This window comes from Rhinopithecus roxellana, chromosome 7 (genome assembly GCF_007565055.1).
Source record: "Rhinopithecus roxellana isolate Shanxi Qingling chromosome 7, ASM756505v1, whole genome shotgun sequence".
Classification (NCBI taxonomy): Eukaryota; Metazoa; Chordata; class Mammalia; order Primates; family Cercopithecidae; genus Rhinopithecus; species Rhinopithecus roxellana.
The window spans coordinates 34480103-34504001 of NC_044555.1; the positions used below are offsets into that span (position 1 = coordinate 34480103).

General features: G+C 41.7%; 1 protein-coding gene across 4 annotated transcripts in view; it reads right to left on the minus strand.

Moving 5' to 3' along the window:
* ZNF81 (zinc finger protein 81) overlaps positions 1-23899 on the minus strand; it is an 83098-nt gene that overhangs the window by 17138 nt on the left and 42061 nt on the right. For all 4 annotated transcript variants that reach the window (XM_010358448.2, XM_030933963.1, XM_030933964.1 and 1 more), the window contains one exon: positions 5807-5933. In XM_010358448.2, coding sequence (XP_010356750.1) covers positions 5807-5933 — 127 coding nt within the window. The remainder of the gene's footprint in view (positions 1-5806; positions 5934-23899) is intronic.

The following is a 23899-nucleotide window of genomic DNA, read 5'->3' on the forward strand; positions in this document are numbered from 1 at the left end:
AGTATGCACCTTCGAAGCCTTTGTCTTCACTCCTGACTAATTGGGGACCCATTGATGAGTCCGACTCCTGAGCCTCTGGATGACAGTCCATTGAAGCACAGTAAGGACAGATTTATATATATATATATATATATATATTTTTTTTTTTTTTTTTTTTTTTTTTTTTTTTGAGACAGAGTCTCACTCTGTCACCCAGGCTGGAGTGCAGTGGTACCATCTCGGCTCACTGCAACTTCTGCCTCCCAAGTTCAAGTGATTCTCATGCTAGAAGGTAGGTTAAAGTTCCAGGTAAGCAGCTGTTTATAAGAAAATAAGTTAGAGTCTCATGCAAGGAAAGGCTGGGTTAGTCTCCTAGACTTCTCTTTGTAAGAGGCTGGGTTCTGTATGGAACAGAAGCTGCGTCAGAGTCCCAAGTTTCTCTATTTAAAACCATAAAAGTACTATTAGTTTAAAAACATGGGAACTTCTCAGTCTACCAAAACATCCCTTTTTGAACCCCTGCTGGCTATATGCTCCACCAACTCTACCTGTTTCCTGTCTTGTTGGCATGATATTACTAAGGATAGTTTGGAACTTCAAGGGCTTCCTTGGGAAAATTTACATCTCCCCCAACTGTCTCCTCCAAAACCTCTCCCTTCCCATTGCTTCTGCTCCTTCTTCCTTTTACCACTTTTGATCTTCCCTTTAAGCTCTCTTGAATCCTTTCATAGGTCCCTCTTCAAACCCCTACCTCTTCCATCCCTCTATCTATTCCTGCCAGACCATTCCCTTCCTACTTCAGTCTCTCAACTCCCTATAATCACTTGAACTTTGGGACCCCTCCTCCCATCAGGGGCTCTCAAGAGACTGAGGGAACCCTGAAAGCAACCACCTGAGACTAAAAGAGAAAAAAAAAACTAATTGGAAATAGACTGGACATTGAACCTTTAAATTCCTGAGTCTCCTTTGCCAGTAAAAGCAGCCCTTCTACCCCATCTGAGAAGATTAACCCTACTGTTCCTGAAGCACTTTCAGTGGCTTCTCCTGAGGTACTTGCCTTGACGGGCACTGCCGATTCCCTTAAGAGCCTATGCTCACCATCCTTCTTTGCTTTTAGACATATAACTGGACTCAAGTCAAAGCAGGTCCCAAAAGGTAAAGCACAAAGAATGACCCATGAGGATGTGCGTACACCAAAAGAACGGCATGATTCATTTAATTTATGCAGACAGATCTTAGAAACTATACAAGGATATGGATATCAAGGGTGTATGATAAAGGCGGAAGAAACAAAAAGTTGGATCAGGCTGAATTGATTGATATGGGCTCACTAAACAGAGATTCTGAATTTGATATTGCTGCTGGAGGGATTAGAAAGGGCTCTAACAGTTTGGTTGGCTGGCTGGCTAAACATGGACCAAAAGGTGGTCTACACTAAATGAAGTTGAAATGCCAGAACTGCCTGGGTATTCTGCAGAGGAAGGTATCCAAAGAATTGGACTGTTGGAGGGGATTTATCATGTGAGACCTATCCATCTACTCTGGGAGGGTCCAGAGGACACACCTGTCACCACTGTGAGAAACAAATTTGTAATGGGAGCTCAAGCATCCTTGAATCGCTCTGAGTGCTCTTGTCTGTAGGCTGGAACTTACAGTGGGAACTGCAGCCACTGAGTAGGGAAACCTAAGTGCAATGGGGATAGTTGGATCCTGGGGTGGCAGGGGTTAAAGGGAGGTACTTAATCGCCAAATGCAAGGTGAACATGGCTACCACAATAGACAGCAGAGTCAAAGCAACAATCAGAATAGTCTGATTCACAGAGACCTATGGCATTGGCTAGTTGATCATGGTGTCCTGAGAAAAGAAACAGACAGGCAGTCTACACAATAATAAGTTGATCTGTATAAGCAGAGGAGTTCTAGGTCAAGTGAACAAAACTCTAACTTGAATCATAAAAGCACAAAGTCACAGCCCTTCAATCAATTCCCAGACTTGAGCCTATTTACCGACTCAGACCCAGAACCCCTTGAATGAAGGGGAAGCCAGGTCCCCTTAGGGAAGGACCCTGGTACACTGCCAAAAACTTATACTATGAAATCTTTCTCCCAGTGTTCCCCAAATGGACCTATGGCCTTTTTATCAAGATAACTAGGTATTGGGAAAAAAGAACAATCAGACATTTTGGGAATTACTGGACACTGGCTCTGAACTGCCACTAATTCCAGGAGACCCCAAACACCACCATGGTCCACCAGTCAGGGTAGGAGCTTACAGAAGTGTAGTGGTTAATGGAGTTTTAGTTGAGGTCCATCTCACAGTGCGTCCAGTGGGTCCCTGAACCTATCCTGTGGTTATTTCCCCAGTTCCTGAATACATAATTGGAAGGACATATTCAGTAACTGGCAGAATCCCTACATTGGTTCCCTGACCTATGGAATGAGGGTTACTATGGTGGGGAAGGCCAAGTGGAAGCCACTAGAGCTGCCTCTACCTAGGAAAATCGTAAACCAAAAGCAATACCACATTCCTGGAGGGACTGCGGAAATCAATGCTACCATCAGGGATATGAGGGATGCAGGTATGGTGATTCCCACCACATCCCCATTCACCTTTCCTATTTGGCCTGTGCAGATAATAGACGGCTTTTTGAAGAATGACACATTACTGTAAATGTCACCAAGTGGTGACTCTAATTACACTTGCTCTTCAAAATGTGGTTTCATTGCTTGAGCAAATTAACATATTCCCTGGTACCCAGTATGCAGCTATTGATCTGGCAAATGTTTTTTTGTGATACTTGTTAGTAAAGACCACTAGAAGCAGTTTGGTTTTGGCTGGCAAGGCCAGCTATACACCTGTACTGTCCTACCTCAGAGGTATATCAACTCTCCAGACCTATGTCATTATTTAGTCTGCAGGCATCTTGATCACCTTTCCCTTCCACAAGATATCACACTGGTCCATGACATTAATGAGATAATGCTGATTGGACCTAGTAAGCCAGAAGCAGCAACTATGCTAGACTTATGGGTAACATATTTACATATCAGAGTGGGAAATAAATCTGAAAAAAATGTAAGGACCTTACACCTCAGGGAAATTTCTAGGGGTTCAGTGGTACAGGGCATGTCAAGATATCCCTTCTAAGGTGAAGCAAAAGCTGTTGTACCTTCCTATAAGGAAAAAAAAAAGGCACAATGCCTACTGGGTCTCTTTGGATTTTGGAGGTAACACATTCCTGATTTGGGTAAAGCTACTCTGGTCCATTTACCAAGTTATCCAAAAAGTAGCTAGTTTTCGATGGGGCCCAGAACAAGAGAAGACTCTACAACAGATCCAGGCTGCTGTGCAAGCTGCTCTGCCACTTGGACCATAGGATCCAGCAGATCCAATGGTGCCTGAAGTGACAGTGGCAGATGGGGATGCTGTTTGGAGCCTTTGGCAATCCCCTATAGGTGAATCACAGTGCAGATCTTTAGGATTTGGGAACAAAGTCCTGCCATCCTCTAGTAGTGGATAACTACTCTCCTTTTGAGAAACACTTTTTGGCTTGCTATCGGGCCAGAATTTACTCACCCACTGAATTTAAGCATATTAGTTAGTGGAGAAGAAACTTAACAAGGATTTCCTCAGTAACAGCAAGTGAACATGGAAGAGCTCAGTGCTGAACCTCTGCCCCACAGTGGGGGTGCTGGAAATGTGGCATAGAGAAGACCCACTCCCCACTGCTGCTGATAGCACCCAAGTCCTTCTGATTGAGGCCCAACCTGTTGATGGTCTGAGGCCAGCAGCAGGCTCTGGTGCACTGGGCCTGGGCATTATTGGGACCATGTTGCTTGAGAATGTACCCCAAAGTGGGTAGTCAACTCCATCTACTAAGGCTAAATACCTGTACAAAATTGACAGTCAACAAGAACCATAAGGGAAAGTTAAAAAGATATATATATTTGGTCTTCATCACCTGATATGGTTTGGATCTGTGTCCCCTATAAATCTCATGTCAAATTGTAATCCCCAGTGTTGGAGATGGGGCCTGGTGGGAGGTGACTGGATCATGGGGCAGATTTCTCATGAATGGGTTAGCAACATCCCCTTGGTGCTGTTCTCATGCTAGTGAGTGAGTTCTCATGAGATCTGGTTGTTTAAAGGTATGCAGCACCTCCCCCTCACTCTTACTCTTGCTCCCACCATGTAATATGCTTGCTTTCCCTTTGCCTTCTGCCATGATTGGAAGCTTCCTGAGGCCTCCTCAGAAGCAGGAGCCACTATGCTTCCTTTACAGCCTGTAGAACCATGAGCCAATTAAACCTCTTTTCTTTATAAATTACCCAGTCTCAGGCATTTCTTTATAGCAATGTGAGAACAAATGGACTAATACATGGTGTAACCTCAGATCAGACATGATAACCTTGGCCCTGCCCCCTCAGCCCTGAAAACAAAGAGATGGTCCTGTTCTCTGAAACTAAGGAGGCAATGGGTCCCCCCATCTCCTCAGCCTGTGCCTTCAGGGCCTGTGGTGGCAGCTACAGCCCTACTAGCTTCTGAACTATCCTCAAAGTCATTCTTCCCTTTTCTTGAAGGATAACACATGATCACAGTCAAAACAGCTTTACCATCACATTTCCTGCTTACAGAATCCCAGAAGTCCAAGAGCCTTCTTCCTTCATTTTCTCCTGTCTCTGTCCCCTTCAGTCCAACCTGGAAGCATTTCTAGTGAGACAGTTTATTGGATCCACAAGTCACATACCTAATCTCTTTAGTAATTGGTTGTCCAGACACACCCTTGGTATGTTCTTTCCAGAGTACACTTTCTGAATTTTTGCCATATGGATAGGCTGAAAATTTTCTATATCTTCAAGTTCTGGTACCTTTTTCCCAACAATTCTTTCTTCAATTTATCTCTTTCTTCTCACATTTTACTATAGCAGCACAGAGAAACCAGGCTGTGCTTTCAACACTGCTTGGAAATCTCCTCAAATAAATATTCAGGTTCATCACACACAAGTTCTACTTTTCACCCAACAGAATGCAATTCAGCCATGTTCTCTGGTACTTTATAACAAGGATCGCTTTTCTTCCAGTTTGCAATAATATGTTCCTTATTTCTGTCTGAGATCTCACTAAAAGTACCTTTAACATTCATGTTTCTACCAATAGTCTCGTTAAGGCAATCTAGGCTTTTCCTGTCAAGCATATCAAATCCCAGCCCCTAGCTTCAGCCTCTACCCATTACCCAATTCCAAAGCCACTTTCAGATTTTTAAGGTATTTATCACAGCTGCACCCCATTTCCAAGTATAAAACTCTGTATTAGTTTCCCAGGGTTGTTATAACAAAGTACCACAAACTAGGGGGCTCAAAACAACAGAAATTTATTGTCTCACAGTTCTGGAGGTCAGAACTCCAAAACCAAGGTGTTAGCAGGGCCATACTCTCTTTGAAGGTGCTAGGGAAGGAACTGTTCCACGCCTCTCTGAAATTCTGGTGGCCTCAAGTGTTTCTTGGCTTACAGATGTATCATTCTAGTCACATTCCATCTTCTCCCTGTGTATCTTCATATTGTCTTCCCTCTGTGTGTGTGTGTGTATGTATGTGTGCGCACGTGTCTGTGTCCAGTTTTCTCCTTTTTATAAGGACACCAATTATATTAGATTAAAGCCTACCCTAATGATCTCATTTTAGCTTGATTACTTCTGTAAAGACTCTATTTCCAAATAAGGTCACATTCTGGGGGACTGGGAGATTAGGACTTCAATATATTTTATTTGGGGGACACAATTTAACCCATAACAGGCTCCTCACAACTTCACAGGATGATTGTCCTTACCTACTGAGAGCAGGTGGCTGTAGTTCTCCAACATTACATCCTGGTACAGGCGTCTTTGTGTAGAGTCCAGTTGCTGCCACTCCTCTCTACTGAAGTCCACAGTCACATCCTCAAATGACACTGATACCTGTAACAACACAATCTTGTTCAAGGCAACATGATCAGCACTGGAGGATGGAGAGAAGACAGATAGGAAGTTCTTTTTAATACTTTTTCATCATAATATACCATATGGTATGCCCATTAAATACTTAGTGTGTATATATACACACACACACACACACACACACACACAATATTGTGTAGAATATAAAAATCTAATCATAAATTCCTGCTATTCATTATGTATGACATTTAGTCTTTCATTTATTAAAAATTATAATTTTTAGTAAGGATTTGACCTTGATCCTATTTTGTTGCTCATTTTTATGAGAAATTTGTGCTCTATAACTTTTAGAGGGAAGCACATATATCCCCTCCATCCCAATTTTTAACAATTTCACATAGCTCCTTCTCCTGTTGCTTTCATTTACTCTTCAAAAATACTGCCTTTTTCTCTTGATGCCCTTTTATTGCTCATTTCTAATTTAATTCCATGGTGGTCAGAAAGTATACTCTGTATGATTTCAACATATGGTCTATCTAGGATAATGGTCCATGTCTCCCTGAAAAGAATATATATTTGGCTATTGATGGCTGTAGTCTTCTGTAATATATAAATCAAGTTGGTTGAGTGTTGTTGAAATTTCCTATCGCATTACTGATTTGTTTTCTACTTGTTTAATCACTTATTTGTCAAGATTTTGGTAAAAACTGACAAATGTTAAAGTTTATATGGCTATGTGAAGGACCGAGAATACCCAAAAGCAAGAAAAGGTATGAAGGATTTATACCCCCTAATGTTAAGATTTACTGTAAAGCTACAGTAATTCCAGCAGTATGGGACGATGTAAGCACAGACAGATATATCATTAGAACAGAATAAAGTCCAGAAACAGATCCACACATGTACGGACAATTGTTTTTTGACAAAAGTGCCAATGTGATTCAATGGGCAAAAGGGAAGTCTTTTCAACAAATTGTGTTGGAAGAGATAGATATCAGTATTAGGAAAAAAACACAAACCTTGACCCACCCCTCAAACCATATACAAAAATTAACAAAAATTAAGTTTCAGTATGACTGCATTGCTTTTATCAGACCAACCTTCATACACGTAACAACTATAAACTCTGAACAAAAAATATTAACATACTAAGGAGCAACCCAAATCAGGCATCTATGGGAGGACAGCTGACACTTTGAAGAAAGGCTGGCACTTTAGCTTGTGAATAGGCCCAGTCAGTGCCATGTGGCACAACTAAAATTCCAAGAGAAGTGGTACATGCTTGTGGTCCCAGCTACTTGGGAGGCTGAGGCGGGAGGACTGATTAAACCTGAGAGGTCAAGGCTGCAGTGAGCTATGATTGCACCACTGCACTCCAGCCTGGGCGACAGAGCAAGACCCTGTCTCAAAAAAAAAAAAAAAAAAAAAAAAAAAAAAAAAAAAAAAAAAAGAGAGAGAGAGAGAGAAGAAAATAAAACTACCAGTGTTACTGATTTGAAGAATCAAAGGGGAGTTCTGCAGTCATCACTATCATTGGAAAATCAAGGGGGAATCCAGAAAGGCACTGAAAGAGAGAAGGGTGCCTAAATTCTGTGATGAACTCTGCCCAGATCTCTGGTTGACCAGCTAAATGAACTGAAATTTGAGCTACCACATACCACAGAGAAAACATTTCCTAGTTTGAGTCTAGCCAAGTTAAGTGCTCCCTACACAAAGCAAAACAAAAAATAATCAACAATAGTCAGAGGAATTAAACAGAATCAAGCATCTCTAATATATGTTTCACAACAAAGATACAATCCAAAACAACTCAACAGAGAGACACAGAAAGTTGTGGAGAGAAAGGGAAGAGGCTCAAGAGAAAATGCACTCAGAGACTGACCTGAGGTGATCCAGATGCTAAAATTAGCAGAAAAGCACTTTAAATCAGTTAGTTATAATTATGCTCAAAAACATACAAATATGTTCATAATGAACGAATACATAGGATAGGCCAACTGAGAAATATAAACTATTAAAAAAACTGAAAAATACAATCTGAACCTAAAAAGTTCACTGGATGGGCTTGACAGAAGAATACGGATAACTGAAGGAAGAGGTAATTAACTTAAAGATAGACCAACAGAAATTATCCAATCTGAAAAGCAGAGAGAACAAAATTGAAAATAAAAACAAATAGTCTCAGGGATGATGCTATGGTTTGAATGTTTGTTATCCCTCCGAAATTTATGTTGAAACTTAATCCCAATGCAACAGTATTAAGAGGTATGGCCTTTAGGAGGTATTTAGGTCATGAGGGCTCATGAATGGGTTAGTGTTCTTTTAAAAGGGCTGGAGGGAACCAGCTACATCCTTTCTTTTTGACCTTCCACCCTTTCCACCATATGAGGACACAGAATTCACCCCCTCTGGAGGACACAGCAACAAGGCGCCATCTTGGAAGCAGAGAGCAGCCCTCACTGGACACCTAAGCTGCTGGTGCCTTTATCTTGGACTTTTCAGCCTCCAGAACTGTGAGAAATACATTTCTATTGTTTATGAGATACCCAATCTCAGGGATGTTGTTACAGTAGGACAAACAGACTAAGACAGATGAGTAAGACAAAAATCAAAAGATCTAACATACATGCAATTTAAGACCCAGAAGGGGAGAAGGGCAGAAAAGACATTTTTAAAAATAATGTGCAGAAATTTCTCAAATTTGGTGAAAGACATACGTTTATAGATTCAATAAGTTTTGCAAATTCCAAACAGAATAATACACATAAAACCATTCCTAGGAGCATCATAGTCAAACTATTGAGAACCAAAGGAGACAAGATTTTAAAAGCAGCTGGAAAAGCAAAAAACAAACAAAAAACCCCCACAAATATTACACACAGAGAAATGGTGATTCAAGTGACCACTTACTGCTCAACAGAAGAAGTGGAGGCTAAAATACAGTTGGATGGTACTTTTTAAATGCTGAAGAAAATAAAGTATTATCTGGCTGTTTAAATGTTAGGAGTTCTTTGATTAGTTCTCAAGGCCTAGGAATAATTCCTCATGGCTTTTGGCTCCACACTCTGGGTTCCTGGCACCACCATCTGAGTCATCCTTCCTTTTTCATGAAAAGCAACAAAAGAATGTGCTCAACCTGCTTCCTGTCAGAAGAATTTTGGGGGGCTAACATGTTTTCACATTTTTTATTGTTTATATCCCTTTCAGTCCAAAGTGGTAGTATTTCTGCTAATACAGTTTGCTTTAAAATTTTATTTTCTGTGAATCTCACTGGGTTCACTCCATTAGATAAAAGCTGTACCCATAGATCTCTCTGAAATTTAGGATTTCTCTAACATTCTCCTTAAAATCTTTTCCAGCCTCCACCAACTTCTCAGTTTGAAGGATACTCCTGCATTTTCAGGCTGCCCCATTCCCAGTACCAAAATCTGTGTTAAATCACTCTAAAACATAGTAAGTTAAAACAACTGAATCACTCAGCACAACAGCCTGCAAGAAACTGAATCTTACCAACAATCACTTGAGTAAGCTTGGAAGTGGATCCTTCCCTAGTCAATCTTCAAGATGGATGTAGCCCCAGCCAACATGGACTGCAGCCTTGTGAGAGACCCTGAGTGAGAGGACCCATGTAAGCCACAACTGGATTCCTGACCCACAGAAACTGTGAGGTAATAGATGAGGGCAGCTCACAACACGGCAGCTTCCTTCATCAGAGCAAGCGAGAAGAGCCAGAGAGAATATGCCAGCAAGCTATCTTACAATCTCTTTTTTTTTTTCTTTTTCGCTCTGTCGCCCAGGCTGGAGTGCAGTGGTGTGATCTCAGCTCACTGCAACCTCCACCTCCCGGGTTCAGGCAATTCTCTGCCTCAGCCTCCCAAGCACCTGGGATCACAGGTGCCCGCCACCACACCCAGTTAATTTTTGTATTTTTAGTAAAGACGGGGTTTCACCATCTTGGCCAGGCTGGTCTTGAACTCCTGACCTCATGATCCACCCGCCTTGGCCTCCCAAAGTGCTGGGATTACAGGCGTGAGCCATCACGCCCAGCCACAATCTCTTACAGCCTAACCTCAGAAGGGCCATCCCATCACTTTTGCCATATTCTATTTATTAGAAGCAAGTCACTAGGTCCAGCCCATACACAAAGGGAAGTGGATTACACAAAGGTGTGAATACTGAGTAGTGGGGATCACTGAGAGCCATTTTAGAAGGCTGCTTACTACAATGTATCAGAATTTGTGAGAAGCAGATAAAAGACAAATTTAGAAGGAAATTTATAGCTTTAAACACTTACATTACAAAAGTCTAAATCAGTGTCCTAAAATTTACCCTCAAGAAGCCATTAGCTAATAGAAAATGAAGGACCAAATAAACCTAAAGGAAGTAAAAGAAAGGAAATACTAAAGAACAGAAATAGAAAACAAATCATAGAAAAAGTTAACAAAAAATTAACCTGAGCTAGATTATAGACCTAAACATAAAAGCTGAAACTAAAAATGCCCTACAAGGAAATGTAAGAGGATATCTTTGCAACCTTGACGTAAGCATGGATTTCTTGACATAGTACAAAAAACCCCAGCCATAACAGAAAATCTTCAAAAACTAGACCTTATCAAAATTAAAACTTATGCTCATCAAAAGACACTATTGAGAAAATGAAAAGTCAAGCCACAGACTGGGAGAAAATATTTACAATACATATACAAAACACCCATATTAAGAATGTAGAAAGAACTCCTAGAAAGTAATAAGAAAAAGACATATAGCCCAATTTTTTTTTAATGAGCAAAATACTTGAGTAGACACAAAAAAGATATACAAATGGCCAATAAAGCACATGAAAAGATGTTCACCATCATTAATTGTAAGGGAAATGCAATTTAAGCTATATTGAGAAAGCACTAGACACTCACTAGAAAAGCTAAAATTAAAAAGAAACTCAAAAATTGCTGGTGGGAATGTAAAACCAATCCATCACTTTGGAAACTTGTTTGACAATTTCTTTTTTTGTTTTTTGAGACAAGAGTCTTGCTCTGTCACCCAGGCTGGAGGCAGTGGTGTGATTTTGGCTCACTGCAACCTCTGTCTCCCAGGTTCAAGGGATTCTCATGCCTCAGCCTCCCTAGTAGCTGGGATTACAGGCGTGTGCCACCACACCCAGGTAATTTTTGTATTTTTAGTAGAGACAGAATTTTTTCATGTTGGCCAGGCTGGTTTTGAACTCCTGGCCTCAAGTGATCCACTCACCTCAGCCTCCCAAAGTGCGGGATCACAGGCCTGAGCCACTGTGCCGGACCTTGTTTGACAGTTTCTAATAAAGTTAAACATATACCTACCATATAATTTAGCAATTCCATTTCTTAGTAGTTACTAAAAAGAAATGAAAACATACATCCTCAGAAAACTTCTATAAGAATGCCCATAGCAGGCTTGATTCATGATAATCAGAAACTAGACACATTCCAAATGTTCATCAACACATGAATATCTACACAAATTGTGGTGTCTTCATGCAATGGAATACTCAGCAACAAAAAAGGAAAAATCCACGGATAGACACAACAACCTGGATGAATCTCAAAAGCATTATGCTATTTTACAAACAGAAGCCAAACACTGAAGTCAGACACAGGTGGTAGGATTCCATTACAAAGACAGGACAATCAAGAATTTTAATCTGCAGGGATTAACAGTAATCTATAGGGATTTTAATCTACAGGGATTAAACCTTAACAATGGTTGTTGCCTCAAGGGGAGAATAGTGACTGGTCAAGAGGGAACTTTCTATATTTTAATTTGTATGCTGGCTACATGGGTATGTATATATATGTACATATATGTGTGTGTATATATATACACACACACATATACTTGTCAAAACTCATCGAACTATACATTTAAGATCTGGGCAATTCAGCATATTTCAAATATAACTCAATTTCAAAAACCACAAAAAACAAAAGGACATGTTAGAAACATATTCAAGAGGCTGGGTGTGGTAGCTCATGCCTATAATCCCAGCACTTTGGGAGGATCGCTTGAGGCCAGAAGCTCAAGACTAGGCTGGACAACACAGTGAGACCCCATCTCTAAAAAAATTTAAAAATTAGCCAGGGATGGTGGTATAAGCCTGTAGTCCCAATTGCCTGGAAGGCTGAGGAGGGAGGATCGTTTGAGCCCAGGAGTTTGAGGTTACAGTGAGCGATGGATGCATCACTGCACTCCAGCCTGAGTGACAGAGTGAGAACCTGACTCTAAAAATAAAATAAAATAAAATAAATATATTGAAATATATTCAGGGTACACTGTGGGCCCCAAATAGAAAACAGTCAATTCTACTGGGGATGTAGGTTTAGGTTCCATAAAGTTGGTGCAGTTTAAACTGACTCTTGGAAAAAAAAATAATTGAGAAGATAAGTGGGGGAAATACTTTCCAGAAGAGACAAGAATAGTGTGGAAATAGAAAATACATGGTGAATTAAGTAAAGAGCAAACAGCTCTGTAAAAAAAAGAGAAGACTATTTATATGTCAGTGCTATGGTTTGAATATTTGTCCCCTCTATCATAAATAAGCAGCAATTATCTGGGGCCGGTGGCACAGGGGTAAGAAGAATTTACCAAGACAGTTGTAGGTGAAGAAAGGCAGATTTATTAGACAGAGTAGGAAAATATGTTGCAAGGGTGCAATGGGCAGACCAGCAAGAGATGAGCTAACTGCATGGAAAGAAAGGCTTGCTGGGGATTTTATAGAATGGTGTTAATTATGTATGCTGAAAAGGGCTTTGTGCAGTACTGATAACACCAGCTGAAGGTCTGGTGATAGTTGGGCGCAGGAAGATTGTGAGTTATTTGTGCAGGAGGGCTATATGTCCTGGACCATGAAGAAAGGCAGACTTGTAGCTTATCTGCTTTCTCTTTTTGCTTTCCTTCAGTCCCACTAGCCCAACTCCTTTTCCCTAATTAGGACTCCACACCCTCCAAAATGGATTAATCCATTCATAGATTAATGGGTTATCACAGAAGTGGAACTTGTGGCTTTATAAGAAGAGGAAGAGAGACCTGAGCTAGCATGCTCAGCACCCCCTTGCCATGTGATACCCTGTACCACCTCAGGACCCTGCAGAGTCCCCACCAAAGAGAAGGCCCTCACCAGATGTGGTCCCTTGACCTGGGACTTCTCAGCCTCCATAACTGTAAGAAATAAATTCCTTTTCTTTATAAATTACCCAGTTTCAGGTATTCTGTTATAAGCAACAGAAAATGGAAGTTAAACAATTAGGGAGGTGATTATGAGAAAAACATTCAGGTAAGCATGCTGGAGTCTGATCATGGAAATAGCACGAATTATTTTAAGTAACAGATTGCCAATGAAGTGTTTTATATATCAAGAAAGAGGCATTACTGAGTTTTATACTAAAATTATTATCCCACCCACAACCACAACTACTTCATTTCAGGTTACACAAATAGTTGATTTTGGAAATTTATTCTTTACAGAAGAATTCCAGCCGAGAAATGCTAATAAAAGCAATGAACACGAGGCCAGGTGCAGTGACTCACGCCTGTAATTCCAGCACTTTGGGAGGCCAAGGCCGGCAGATCACTTCAGCCCAGGCATTTGAGACCAACCTGGGCAACATGGCAAAACCCCGTCTGTACAAAAAATACAAAAAATTAACCAGGCATGGTAGCACACACCTGTAGTCCCAGCTACCTGGGACGCTGAGGTGGGAGAATAACCTGAGCTTGGGAGGTCAAGACTGCAATGAGCTGTGACGCACCACTGTGCTCCAGCCTGGATGACAGAGCAAGACCCTGCCTCAAATAAAAAAGCACTGATCATCAATGGCTGCTGAAACCATTGAGTGAAAGACTGAAGAAATTTTATAATGTATGAACCAGGCTGACAATCCCTGAACACAAAGACATACTTAAGTATTATGCACCTCCCGGAAGGATAAATCAGCAAGTGTGTTCAACACCACTTATGAAGTATTCTTGCCAAAAAAAATTAAATCTGAATTGATCAAGCCTCTAGATTCATCAGTTCATATTAAAATAAAGATACAGGAACACATTAATAACACCACAAGAATACAATTAGCAAATTCCAAAATGTGGGATATAGCACAGGGCAAATGGCCCAGTTTCTTCAACAAATAAATAGCAAGGAGAAAAACGAGAGAGAGGAGAATCTGGGAGATTTGCCATAGATTAAAAGGGACTTGAGAGGCTATTGAGAGATGGTTTTCCACAGGTCTCTGCACATCTTGAAAGCAGACTCACTGACTGCCTTTTTTCCAACTTATCTTTTCAAGGCTGTTAATATAGCAAGCAGCCCTGGAAGACAGAGTCTCCCTCCAGAACAAAGGGCAGGTTATACTAGAAATTATACTAAATGTAATTTCTCCCTTCAGAACAAAGGAGAGGCAGACTTATTGCCCATTATAAAAGATCTGGAGTCCATAAATTTAGGCTTTCTCTCCTATAATGGAACCCACTGTATGTGCAGGTATCATCTAGCCCTCTGCATTGCCTTGTGGAAACTGAGGCTCAGAGAAGCAGCACAAATGCTAACACTCCGGCTACCACTATTGCCACAAGTATTATAAAGTCCTTTATCTCTTACTGAGGAGTCTTGTATTTTTTTGCCAGCAACCATGATACTGTGCTGGGTTTTTATCTTGCAAGTAGGGTAAAATCTCAGACCCTTCACAGTTCTTGGAAGTTCTGGTGATTAGGATTGGCCACTCACAGAGATGTAGCTTTCTGGAAAAGGAAAGATGAGGGCCTTGTAGACCCCTGAAAGGAAAAAATAATCCCCCCAACTCCCTGCCATGGATGTCCATTGTCTAATCCCTGGAACCCATGAATATATTATACTACACAGCAAAAGGAAATTAAGGTTGCATATGGTATTAAGGTTTTAAACTAGCAGACCTAAAATATGGAAATTATCATGTATCATCCAGGTGGGGCCAATGTAACCACAAGAATCTTTAAAAGAAGAGTGGCCAGGCGCAGTGGCTCACGCCTGTAATCCCAGCACTTTGGGAGGCTGAGATGGGCGGATCACAAGGTCAGGAGTTCAAGACCAGCCTGACCAACATGGTGAAACCCCAGCTCTACTAAAAATACAAAAATTAGCCAGGTGTGGTGGCGCACACCTGTAATCCCAACTACTCGGGAGGCGGAGGCAGGAGAATCGCTTGAACCCAGGAGGTGGAGGTTGCAGTGAGCCAAGATCACACCACTGCACTCCAGCCTGGGCAACAGAGTGAGACTTTGTCTCAAAGAGAAAAGAAGAAGAAGAAGAAGAAGAGTGAGGAAGAAGAGAAGGTTAGAGTGATCCAATGTGAGAAGAACTGGACTCACTGTTGCTGGCTTTGAAGATGGAGGAAGCAGCCACAAGCCAAGGAATATGGGTGGCCTCTAGAGATTGGAAAGGGCAAAGAAATGGAATTTTCCTTAGAGCCTTGAGGAAGGAATGAGCTTTGCCATCTTGATTAATTTAGACCAGTGAGAACCATTTTGGACTTCTGAACTACAGAACTATAGGATAACAAACTTCTGTTATTTTAAGCCACTAAGTTTGTGGCAGTTTGTTACAGCAGTGATAGAAAACTAATATATGGGGCAATTAAGAGGATTTAAGGTGAATCAGCAGTGAATATGTTGACTACATTGTATGGTCAACTGTGTAATAAATGGTCCTCCACTTTACTGCTTGTCAATGAGGAGGAACTGGAGAAATTATTACACACTAAGTGACAGGAAGAAGGTTTAAAGAGTCTCCTAGTTATTCCAAACTCTCACCCAGGTGGGGGACTTCCTCACCAATCTGATGGTCAGTCTCAGGTTCCCCCCAGTGGGGGGATGCCATTGAGGGGAATGCCACCCGATACAGAGGTCTGTGCATACTGAAAACATGAGAGGTTCACTAGGTTGAGTCCTGAGAGCCTGCTTCATTGCTTGAAACTGAAAGTAAATGGGAAGACTTGCTTACTGGCATAGCGCCGCGCCCTCTCACTCCATGCCTGGTCCCTCTGTCCCCTTCTACCCTTAGTAATGACCAGTACTAAGGATCATTGGTGGGAGGGGTGGAGATGCAGTTCCCAACCCTTTTGCAGACAATAGTTACAGAAAAGAGCATCTACACTCAAGACAGAAAAAGAGGAAAGTTCATGACTGGTAGGCACAGAAACCAGGAAAATGGTCAGAACTTTGGCTGGTCTGGTTGCACGACAGGCAGGAGGGGATGTAAAGCTTGTTAAGGAAGAAGGGCAACAGCTGGGGTGTTCACAGCTCGGCCCCTCCTGCAGTCTATCATGCCAACCTTAGAGCCCTTCAGAAGCAACAGGAGAAGGTCTCAGAGGTTTTTTGCAGTAGATTCTGGCTGCTGTCATTAGGCCTATAGTTAGCCCTCTTGGTAAGCTGCCTGAGATGAACTCTTATGGGAAATCACAGATGAGGCATTGACTAGCATTGGGCTCTTACTGCCCCGTATTGGATCTATAATGCTAGGAAATGAGAAACTGACCCAAAGAATTCAAGATTTTTTTTAGGTCAGCTCACACTGTCCTGGAAAACTCCCCTCATTTTTATGTTTAAAACTAAGCAAGAACTTAAGGTATGCTATCAGGAAAATGGGCAGCAAATGTGCCAGCTTAAAGCGGACATCTTGAAAGTAAGAAGTTGCTACTGTGCTAGTAAAGCCTGAGTTTACCAATGGGCATGACTAGAAAGCAATGTGGCCATGGCTGTAGAACTGAGGCATCCCCAAAGTCGAAATAGATGGTGTCAATAAGGCTGACCTTGCCGCCCGATACAGAGTTCTGGGCATACTAAAAACATGAGAGGTTCACTAGGTTGAGTCCTGAGCAGCTGCTGCATTGCTTGAAACTGAAAGTAAATGGGAAGACTTGCTTACTGGCATGGCACTGCGTCCTCTCACTCCATGCTTGGTCCCTCTGTCTCCTTCTACCCTGAAATCGGCTGTTTTTAATAAATGATTAGAGAGGGGACAGAGTCCTCCCTGTTTCCTAGAGGGACCAAAGGCCACCATACACGTCCCTCTGAGTGTGCTGGAGAACTTCAGGGAAGGGAGGGACTCGGACTTCTAAGGCGTGGTTGGATACAGTCGCCCAAGGGACCATCCTATCTGATCTCAAGGTGTGGAAGGGAGAACCCAATTCAACTGATGGGGTTTAAGCAGGGATTAGTGAGGAAGGGAAACTAAAGTGACCTTCTGGGTAGGGCCCTTTGGGCCAATTCAATGTACTGTTATTGGGGCTTCCATGACTGAGTATATCACTGGCATGATGTTTTACATGCCTGTGCTGTGAATGCTCATCCAGTCCAAAGAGGATTCTCCTGTTCAGGGACTGCCATATGTAGACACATGGTAGTGAGACATGCAAGCCACTCCCCAACCCATCTACCTTTCTCTCCCAGGTGGTCCAACAAAAAGGAGAGAAAGAATCCCTGGAGGACAAAGAGCAATCACAGCTTCAATTAAGGACAGAAAGGCAGCAGGCATAGTGAGATATGTAAGATGTCAATACAACAGCCCTATATGGCCAGTGAAAAAGATTAGCAGAAGCTGGAGGCTGACAGGGGATTACTGCCAACTGAATTCAGTTGTTGCTCCCATAGTCCTGGCTGTTACAAACATAGTGACTATAACTGAATACACTGCACAAGCGAATGGCATTTGGGACACTGTGTTGGACATTGCCTATGTTTTCTTTTCTACCCCACTGGAGTTGGAAGACACTTCCATGGGTCTCTTGTGCTCCTACACATCTTGCTGGGTATGACTAGACAGCAAGGCCTGGACTGCTCTTGACCTGGACATGCCTCAGGCTTATATCTGCATCAAGCAAGTTTGAACCTTGCCTACAGGCGGCTGTTCAGCAGCAGGTTCCCTGGGATGTGTTCATTTCCTGTAGTGCACCTCACTCACTGCATGTGCAGGCACTCATCAAGGACAATCTGAGCCACCCCTGTGGGAACTGGGATTTGGAGAACCCCTAGCCTATAAGGTTAAAAAAGAGTTGAATTTTCACTGTTGCCAAGGGGGAAAAATGCCTTTTCTCTTCTTCCCTTTTCTAGAGCATTTCCTTGAGAAGATTTATATTCTCTTCAGTATGTACATAAATCTTTTTTTTTTTTTTTTTTTTGAGACGGAGTCTTGCTCTGTCGCCCAGGCTGGAGTGCAGTGGTGCAATCTCAGCTCACTGCAAGCTCCGCCTCCTGGGTTACATCATTCTCCCGCCTCAGTCTCCTGAGTAGCTGGGACTATAGGCGCCCACCACCATGCCCGGCTAATTGTTTTTTGTATTTTTAGTAAAGATGGGGTTTCACCATGTTAGCCAGGATGGTCTCAATCTCCTGACCTCGTGATCCGCCCGCCTTGGCCTCCCAAAGTGCTGGGATTACAGGCATAAATCTTTTTAAAAGCTAAATAAGCTTTCTGTCAGCATTACAATGCAGAAATGTTTTTCTTAAGAGCTTATGAGCCATCTCTTTGAATACAGATATCAAGAATCCTATCTCCTATTTCCCTGTAACCCTGGAGTTTAGCGTAGGCACCAGGCTCTAAGCTGTAACTACCTGCTTTTCATAGAGACAGAGTTTGACTTTTGCCTTTGTATAAAGGCAATTAACTAGCATGTGTGGCCGCTCCAATTACCAGGTAAACAGGATGAACTATAAAAGAATATATAACAAATGGTGCTGTCAAGTCATCTCACATGAGGATGAGTTATCGTTTATCCTGAGAACATGTATGTAATGGATTATATCTGCTTGGCTACATAAAAGGGTGAGATTTTCTGCTACCTTTGCAATCTCATTAGCAGATTGCCTGTGATGCAAATCAGTGGGCTTAATGCTTATTCAATAATAAAACTGTTTTCTTTCTTCCCTACATTTGTAGTCAGGATTGCCTGGGTTGCCAGATTTTACTTTTAATTTTCCCCTAGCAATCTGCTGATGAGGACAGGATGGCCTGGAAGTTCCTGAATTGAGCAGACCAGCTGAGGGTGAATTATAAAATGTCTCCCTTCTAGCTCTGTGCTATTTTCAAATACTAAGCCAGACAAATCATCTTTTCCAAATTCCAGATTTTATGACTGAGAAGCATGTGTAATGCAGAACCTATAACTCCATCAGGATCACCACTAGCTTTGATAGTAGAAAACCATGGGAAAGCCTGCAGGGCTTTCTCTTAAAGGGCTAACATATCTGTATATAACATTTGGAATGAGAATCCAGTCTTATAGTGTGACCTGAGGATGATTCTTTTTATTTGGGTGAATTAACTTATTTGTGGTGATTCTTAAAAGGACCTCATTGCAAGCAAATGTATTACTCATGTTTATGGGATGAATGTCATTCTAAGAAGAAAGTTAAAAATTATTTGGAAGGATTGAGGAAAACAGAAGAGCAAATGAGAGAATGAAAGGTACTTTCTCTTTCACCAAACCCTCCTGCTCCTCCTTGCTCTGCTGTCCCCATTCACTCTGTTCCCCTTGCATTGACCTCTTTATCTCTACCCACCCCTACCCCGTGGCCTCAAATTGACTCCTGGTAAGAAGAAAGCCATAATCTTTGAGATGGGTGGTTCCCTTAGGGGGTTTCCCTGCAAAGAGGGACAAAAGCCCAACTGTTTTCACCAGCAATAAATTATCTGCCCTGTGTGAGGTTTGTGTGCCCTGATTCCATTTCATGCTTAGCCTAGATTGCACCTCCAACTGTCAGAATAACTGAGATACAAGACTGTCCCCATATGCAGGTGACAAGATGGAGAGCAGTTGCAGTAGTTACTTGGAAAATACAAACAAAAAAGGTGTGTTAGGCTGATACATACCAACATAGAAAAGAAATCCCAAGTGCTATCTAATTCTACATCTTTCTTAACTCAATGACAGGACAGCAGCCCTTCCTATCTGCATCACCAATAAGGCTGATGCCATCACAAAGCTACCCCAGACCTCCACAAGTGGAACCTGAAATGGTAAGAATCTATGCCTTCAACTTGGCCAATATTACTCACATAAGGACTTCCTTTCCTGTGCCCAGGCAAGAGCCACAGAAGTTTGCACAAGAACTTGGTTGTGTGTTTCCAGTTTACAACCCTGAATATGGGGATGTACACTGGCTCCTACATGAAATTCTGCAACCAGCAGGCTGTGCTTGTTTGATGGAACAGGCATGTTAGGGATTGGAAGATGACCTGTCACAATAGGAGGAATAGTGGCCAAAAGACTGCTACTATCTGCCGTCCCCCATGGCCATGGAAGAACAAGGGCTTTAGGGACCCATTAAAAAAGTTGCTAATGCCCATACTTGAACCCCTTTCTGCCAAAAGTGAGCTGGCAGAAATTACAGCAGTGAACCTAGAAGATGAGTGTGCTTCTTGTTGATTTCTCTCAGCAGTTTGTTGAGGCTTTCTCAAAATTTACCAGCACAAATCTAGGGACGGATCAAAAATACTCTCTGGTCCTGTCTACCTTTGTCTCAGCCAAGGACAGATTATTACTCAAATCTTAGCAGCAGCTACTTAGTTTTGGGACAAGCCAGAGAAAGATGAAGAAGAGAAGCAATTAAAACCCACTGTGAGGCCAGGCATGCTGGCTCACGCCTGTAATCCCAGCACTTTGGGAGGCTGAGACGGGCAAATTGCTTGAGGCCAAGGACTTCAAGATGAGCCTGAGCAACATGGCGAAATCCTGTCTGTACTAAAAATACAAAAATTAGCCAGGCATGGTGGCATGTGCCTGTAGTCCCAGCTACTTGGGAGGCTGAGGCAGGAGAATCACTTGTACCCAGGAGGTGGAGGTTTCAGTGAGCCAAGATTGTGCCACTGCATTCCAGCCTGGGTGACACAGCAAGACTCTGTGTCAAAACAAAACAAAACAAAACAAACAAACAAACTCCACTGTGTTAACTGTACCCAGGAGGTGGAGGTTTCAGTGAGCTGAGATTGTGCCACTGCATTCCAGCCTGGGTGACACAACAAGACTCTGTGTCAAAACAAAACAAAACAAAACAAAACAAACAAAAAAACTCCACTGTGTTAACTGTTCAGTTACAACTATTTTCCAAAGGAATCACGCTACCCTGTACAATATATAAAGGGAGTCAAGGACAATGAGAAAACTGTCATTAGAGTAAGAAGCCAGAACATTGGAAGAGGGATTGTAGAGATCCCAGAGGATGCAGAAATTCCAGGAACAGAGAGACATCAGGAAAGCCCCGGAGAAAACCCTCCACTAAGGAACAACTGGCAATTGGCTCAAAACTGGCAGACTGAGGGAGTTTCAGGGGTGGAAACTAGTGAACGGCAAGTGTCAATAACTTCCCCTCAGGCTAACCTATGCTTGCCTTTTCTGGTAGATACTGGTGCTACTTATTCTGCAATTGCCTCAAATTTCTCACTTGCCATCTGGCGACAGGTTAATATAGGCTGCTGACATTTCAGGTCAGCCTTCTACTTGTTTCTTTCCCTCCACAGTTCCCATAAAGATAGGTCCTCTGATAACGAACATGCTTTCTTACTTTCTCCTGATCCTCCTGTAAAGCTATTGAAGAGAGACTTCCTTGCAGATTTGCTGTGCAAAATAAAGGCTACCATATTCTCTACTCCAGATGGAGTGCTTGTGGAGATGCCTAGAGGAAAAGGCACCTGATCTGGTTACTGGGTGCCTTTAGAAAGAAAAGGGGATGGCAGAGGGTAGCAGTCTCACACTGTGCTGGAAAAGTACCCCAAACTGAAACAAATCAATGGGACCCATAGAATAATGATACTGGTTTAATTCAAGATATCAAATCAATAAAAATAGCTTACCAAAAAGATAAGCTATGGCCATGTATAACACAATAACTTTTGTTGAGAGCTCAATCAGAAGGAATAAAACCATGTATAAAAGAATTAGAAAACTCAGGAATAATTTTAAAAGGGCACTCACCCTGTAATAGTCCCAGACTTCTAGTTAAGAAAGGTACATTTGATGAAGATTGACAACCACTATATAGATTTATACAAGACCTTAGGGAAGTAAATACATTTGTTACTCCATTGACCCCATTATTTCCTAACCCTGCAACTACTCTGACTTCAGTGCCATTGTCTGCAAATTTTTCCTGTGTAGTATATCTGTGTTTTGCATTTTTTTCTGTTCCTCTAGCTAATGAGTCTAAATTCTAGTTGGTTTTTACTTATGATGAAGTCTAATATTTATGGCAAATGGTCTCTCAAGGGTTTCAGGACTCTCTTACTCTTTTTCTCAAGCCATTCACAGGAAAACTTAGGGAAATCTGTCTCACTGGAGGGATGTGTAATTATTCAATATGTAGATTATTTGCTGGTAGACTCTAAAACTGAAGAACAATGCAAAACTGATACTTTGACTTTGTTACAATTCCTTGCTTGGCTGGGACATATGGCCTCACTAAACAAACTCTAATACTGCCAAACTAAAGTGAAATATTTAGGGAATCTGTTGTCAGGTAAAGGCTGCAATTTTGCAGATGAAAGGGCCTACTACAATAAAACAACTGAGACCATTTTGGGAACTGCTAGGGGACTAGAGAACAGGGGATTCCAGCTTCTGCAAAGAGCAGAAAACCTCGGATGGAGCAACTGCATGTTAACTCTCCAAATGTTCTGATTTGGTCCCTAGAATCCGAAGAGGCTTTTGAATAACTAAGATTGGCTATGGTCTCTCCCTTAGCTTCGGGGATTCCAAAATTTTTAAAACCTTTCCACTTGTTTTATCATGAAAATAAAAGTGCTGCTAGTAGAATTTTAACTCACAAGGCAGGGTTAGGCTATAGACCGACAGCTCATTTCCCAGTTCTTCTGGATGCTGTTGGGAATGTCGGGATGCCCCTGAGCAGTAGCAACAGCTGCCACACTTAGTGAAAAGGCTCAAACCCTTACCTTGGGTCACCTGACTCTTCTGCATACCCTTCATGCTATGACAACTATCTTATAAGTGGATAAGACCCAGCATTTATTGGTGTACCATCTGATTAATTATGGATCAGCATTATTACCCAATTCTAATCTTGTGCTTGAAGATGCAATCTTCAAACACCAGCTACTGTTTTACCAGATCCTGGTCAAATAGATGATCATGAGTATACAACAGTAATAGAAGATACTAGGCAGCAACCTGATTTTTCTGATATTCCTGCTCAAAATGCATATTTGATAATATATGAGGGGCATATACCTGGGATGAGAAGGGCCACCTTCAGGGTTCTTATGCTGTGGTGACTGCTCAGGAAATCTTGAATGCTTATGTTTTGCCTGGAATTAAATCAGCACAAGCAGCCAAACTAATAGCAGCTACTAGGGATCTACAACTCTTGGTTCAAAACTTAAAGTGAATCTATATACTGACAATAAACATGTGTTTGGTGTCTGTCATATAATAGGCAATTTGAAAAAATAGGGGATTCTTGACGTCATGGGAACTAAAATATCTCATGGAAAATTAATATCCAATTTGTGAGAGGCTTCACAATGGCTGAGTAAGATAGCAATAATCCACTGTAGAGACCACATAGTGCAGAACAACAAAATTTCTAAAGGCAATGATTCTGCTGATAGAGATGTAAAAACTACGGTTAACACATGGCCAACACCCAGTTCAGAAGCCCCAATTCAAATACAAGAAACTTCCATTTGTTTTCAAAAATAAGCGTTCCAAAAGAAAATGGGCAAATGGATCAAGGAAGGGGCTGTACTATGGGAATTAGCTAACAATATAATTCCTACTCCCTGGTCTTTATTTACTTGGTTAGTATTATGTCAGCAACAAAATTAGCTACATAAAAGATGGATTTTAAAGGCATCAGACTGTCACTATGCCTACCAAAAAGATGAATTTATTCAAAACGTAGTAAAGAGATGTGCTATTTGTCAGCAAAAGTCTTCACGGACCACTCCCAGGGTAAGCACAGGGAAAACTTCC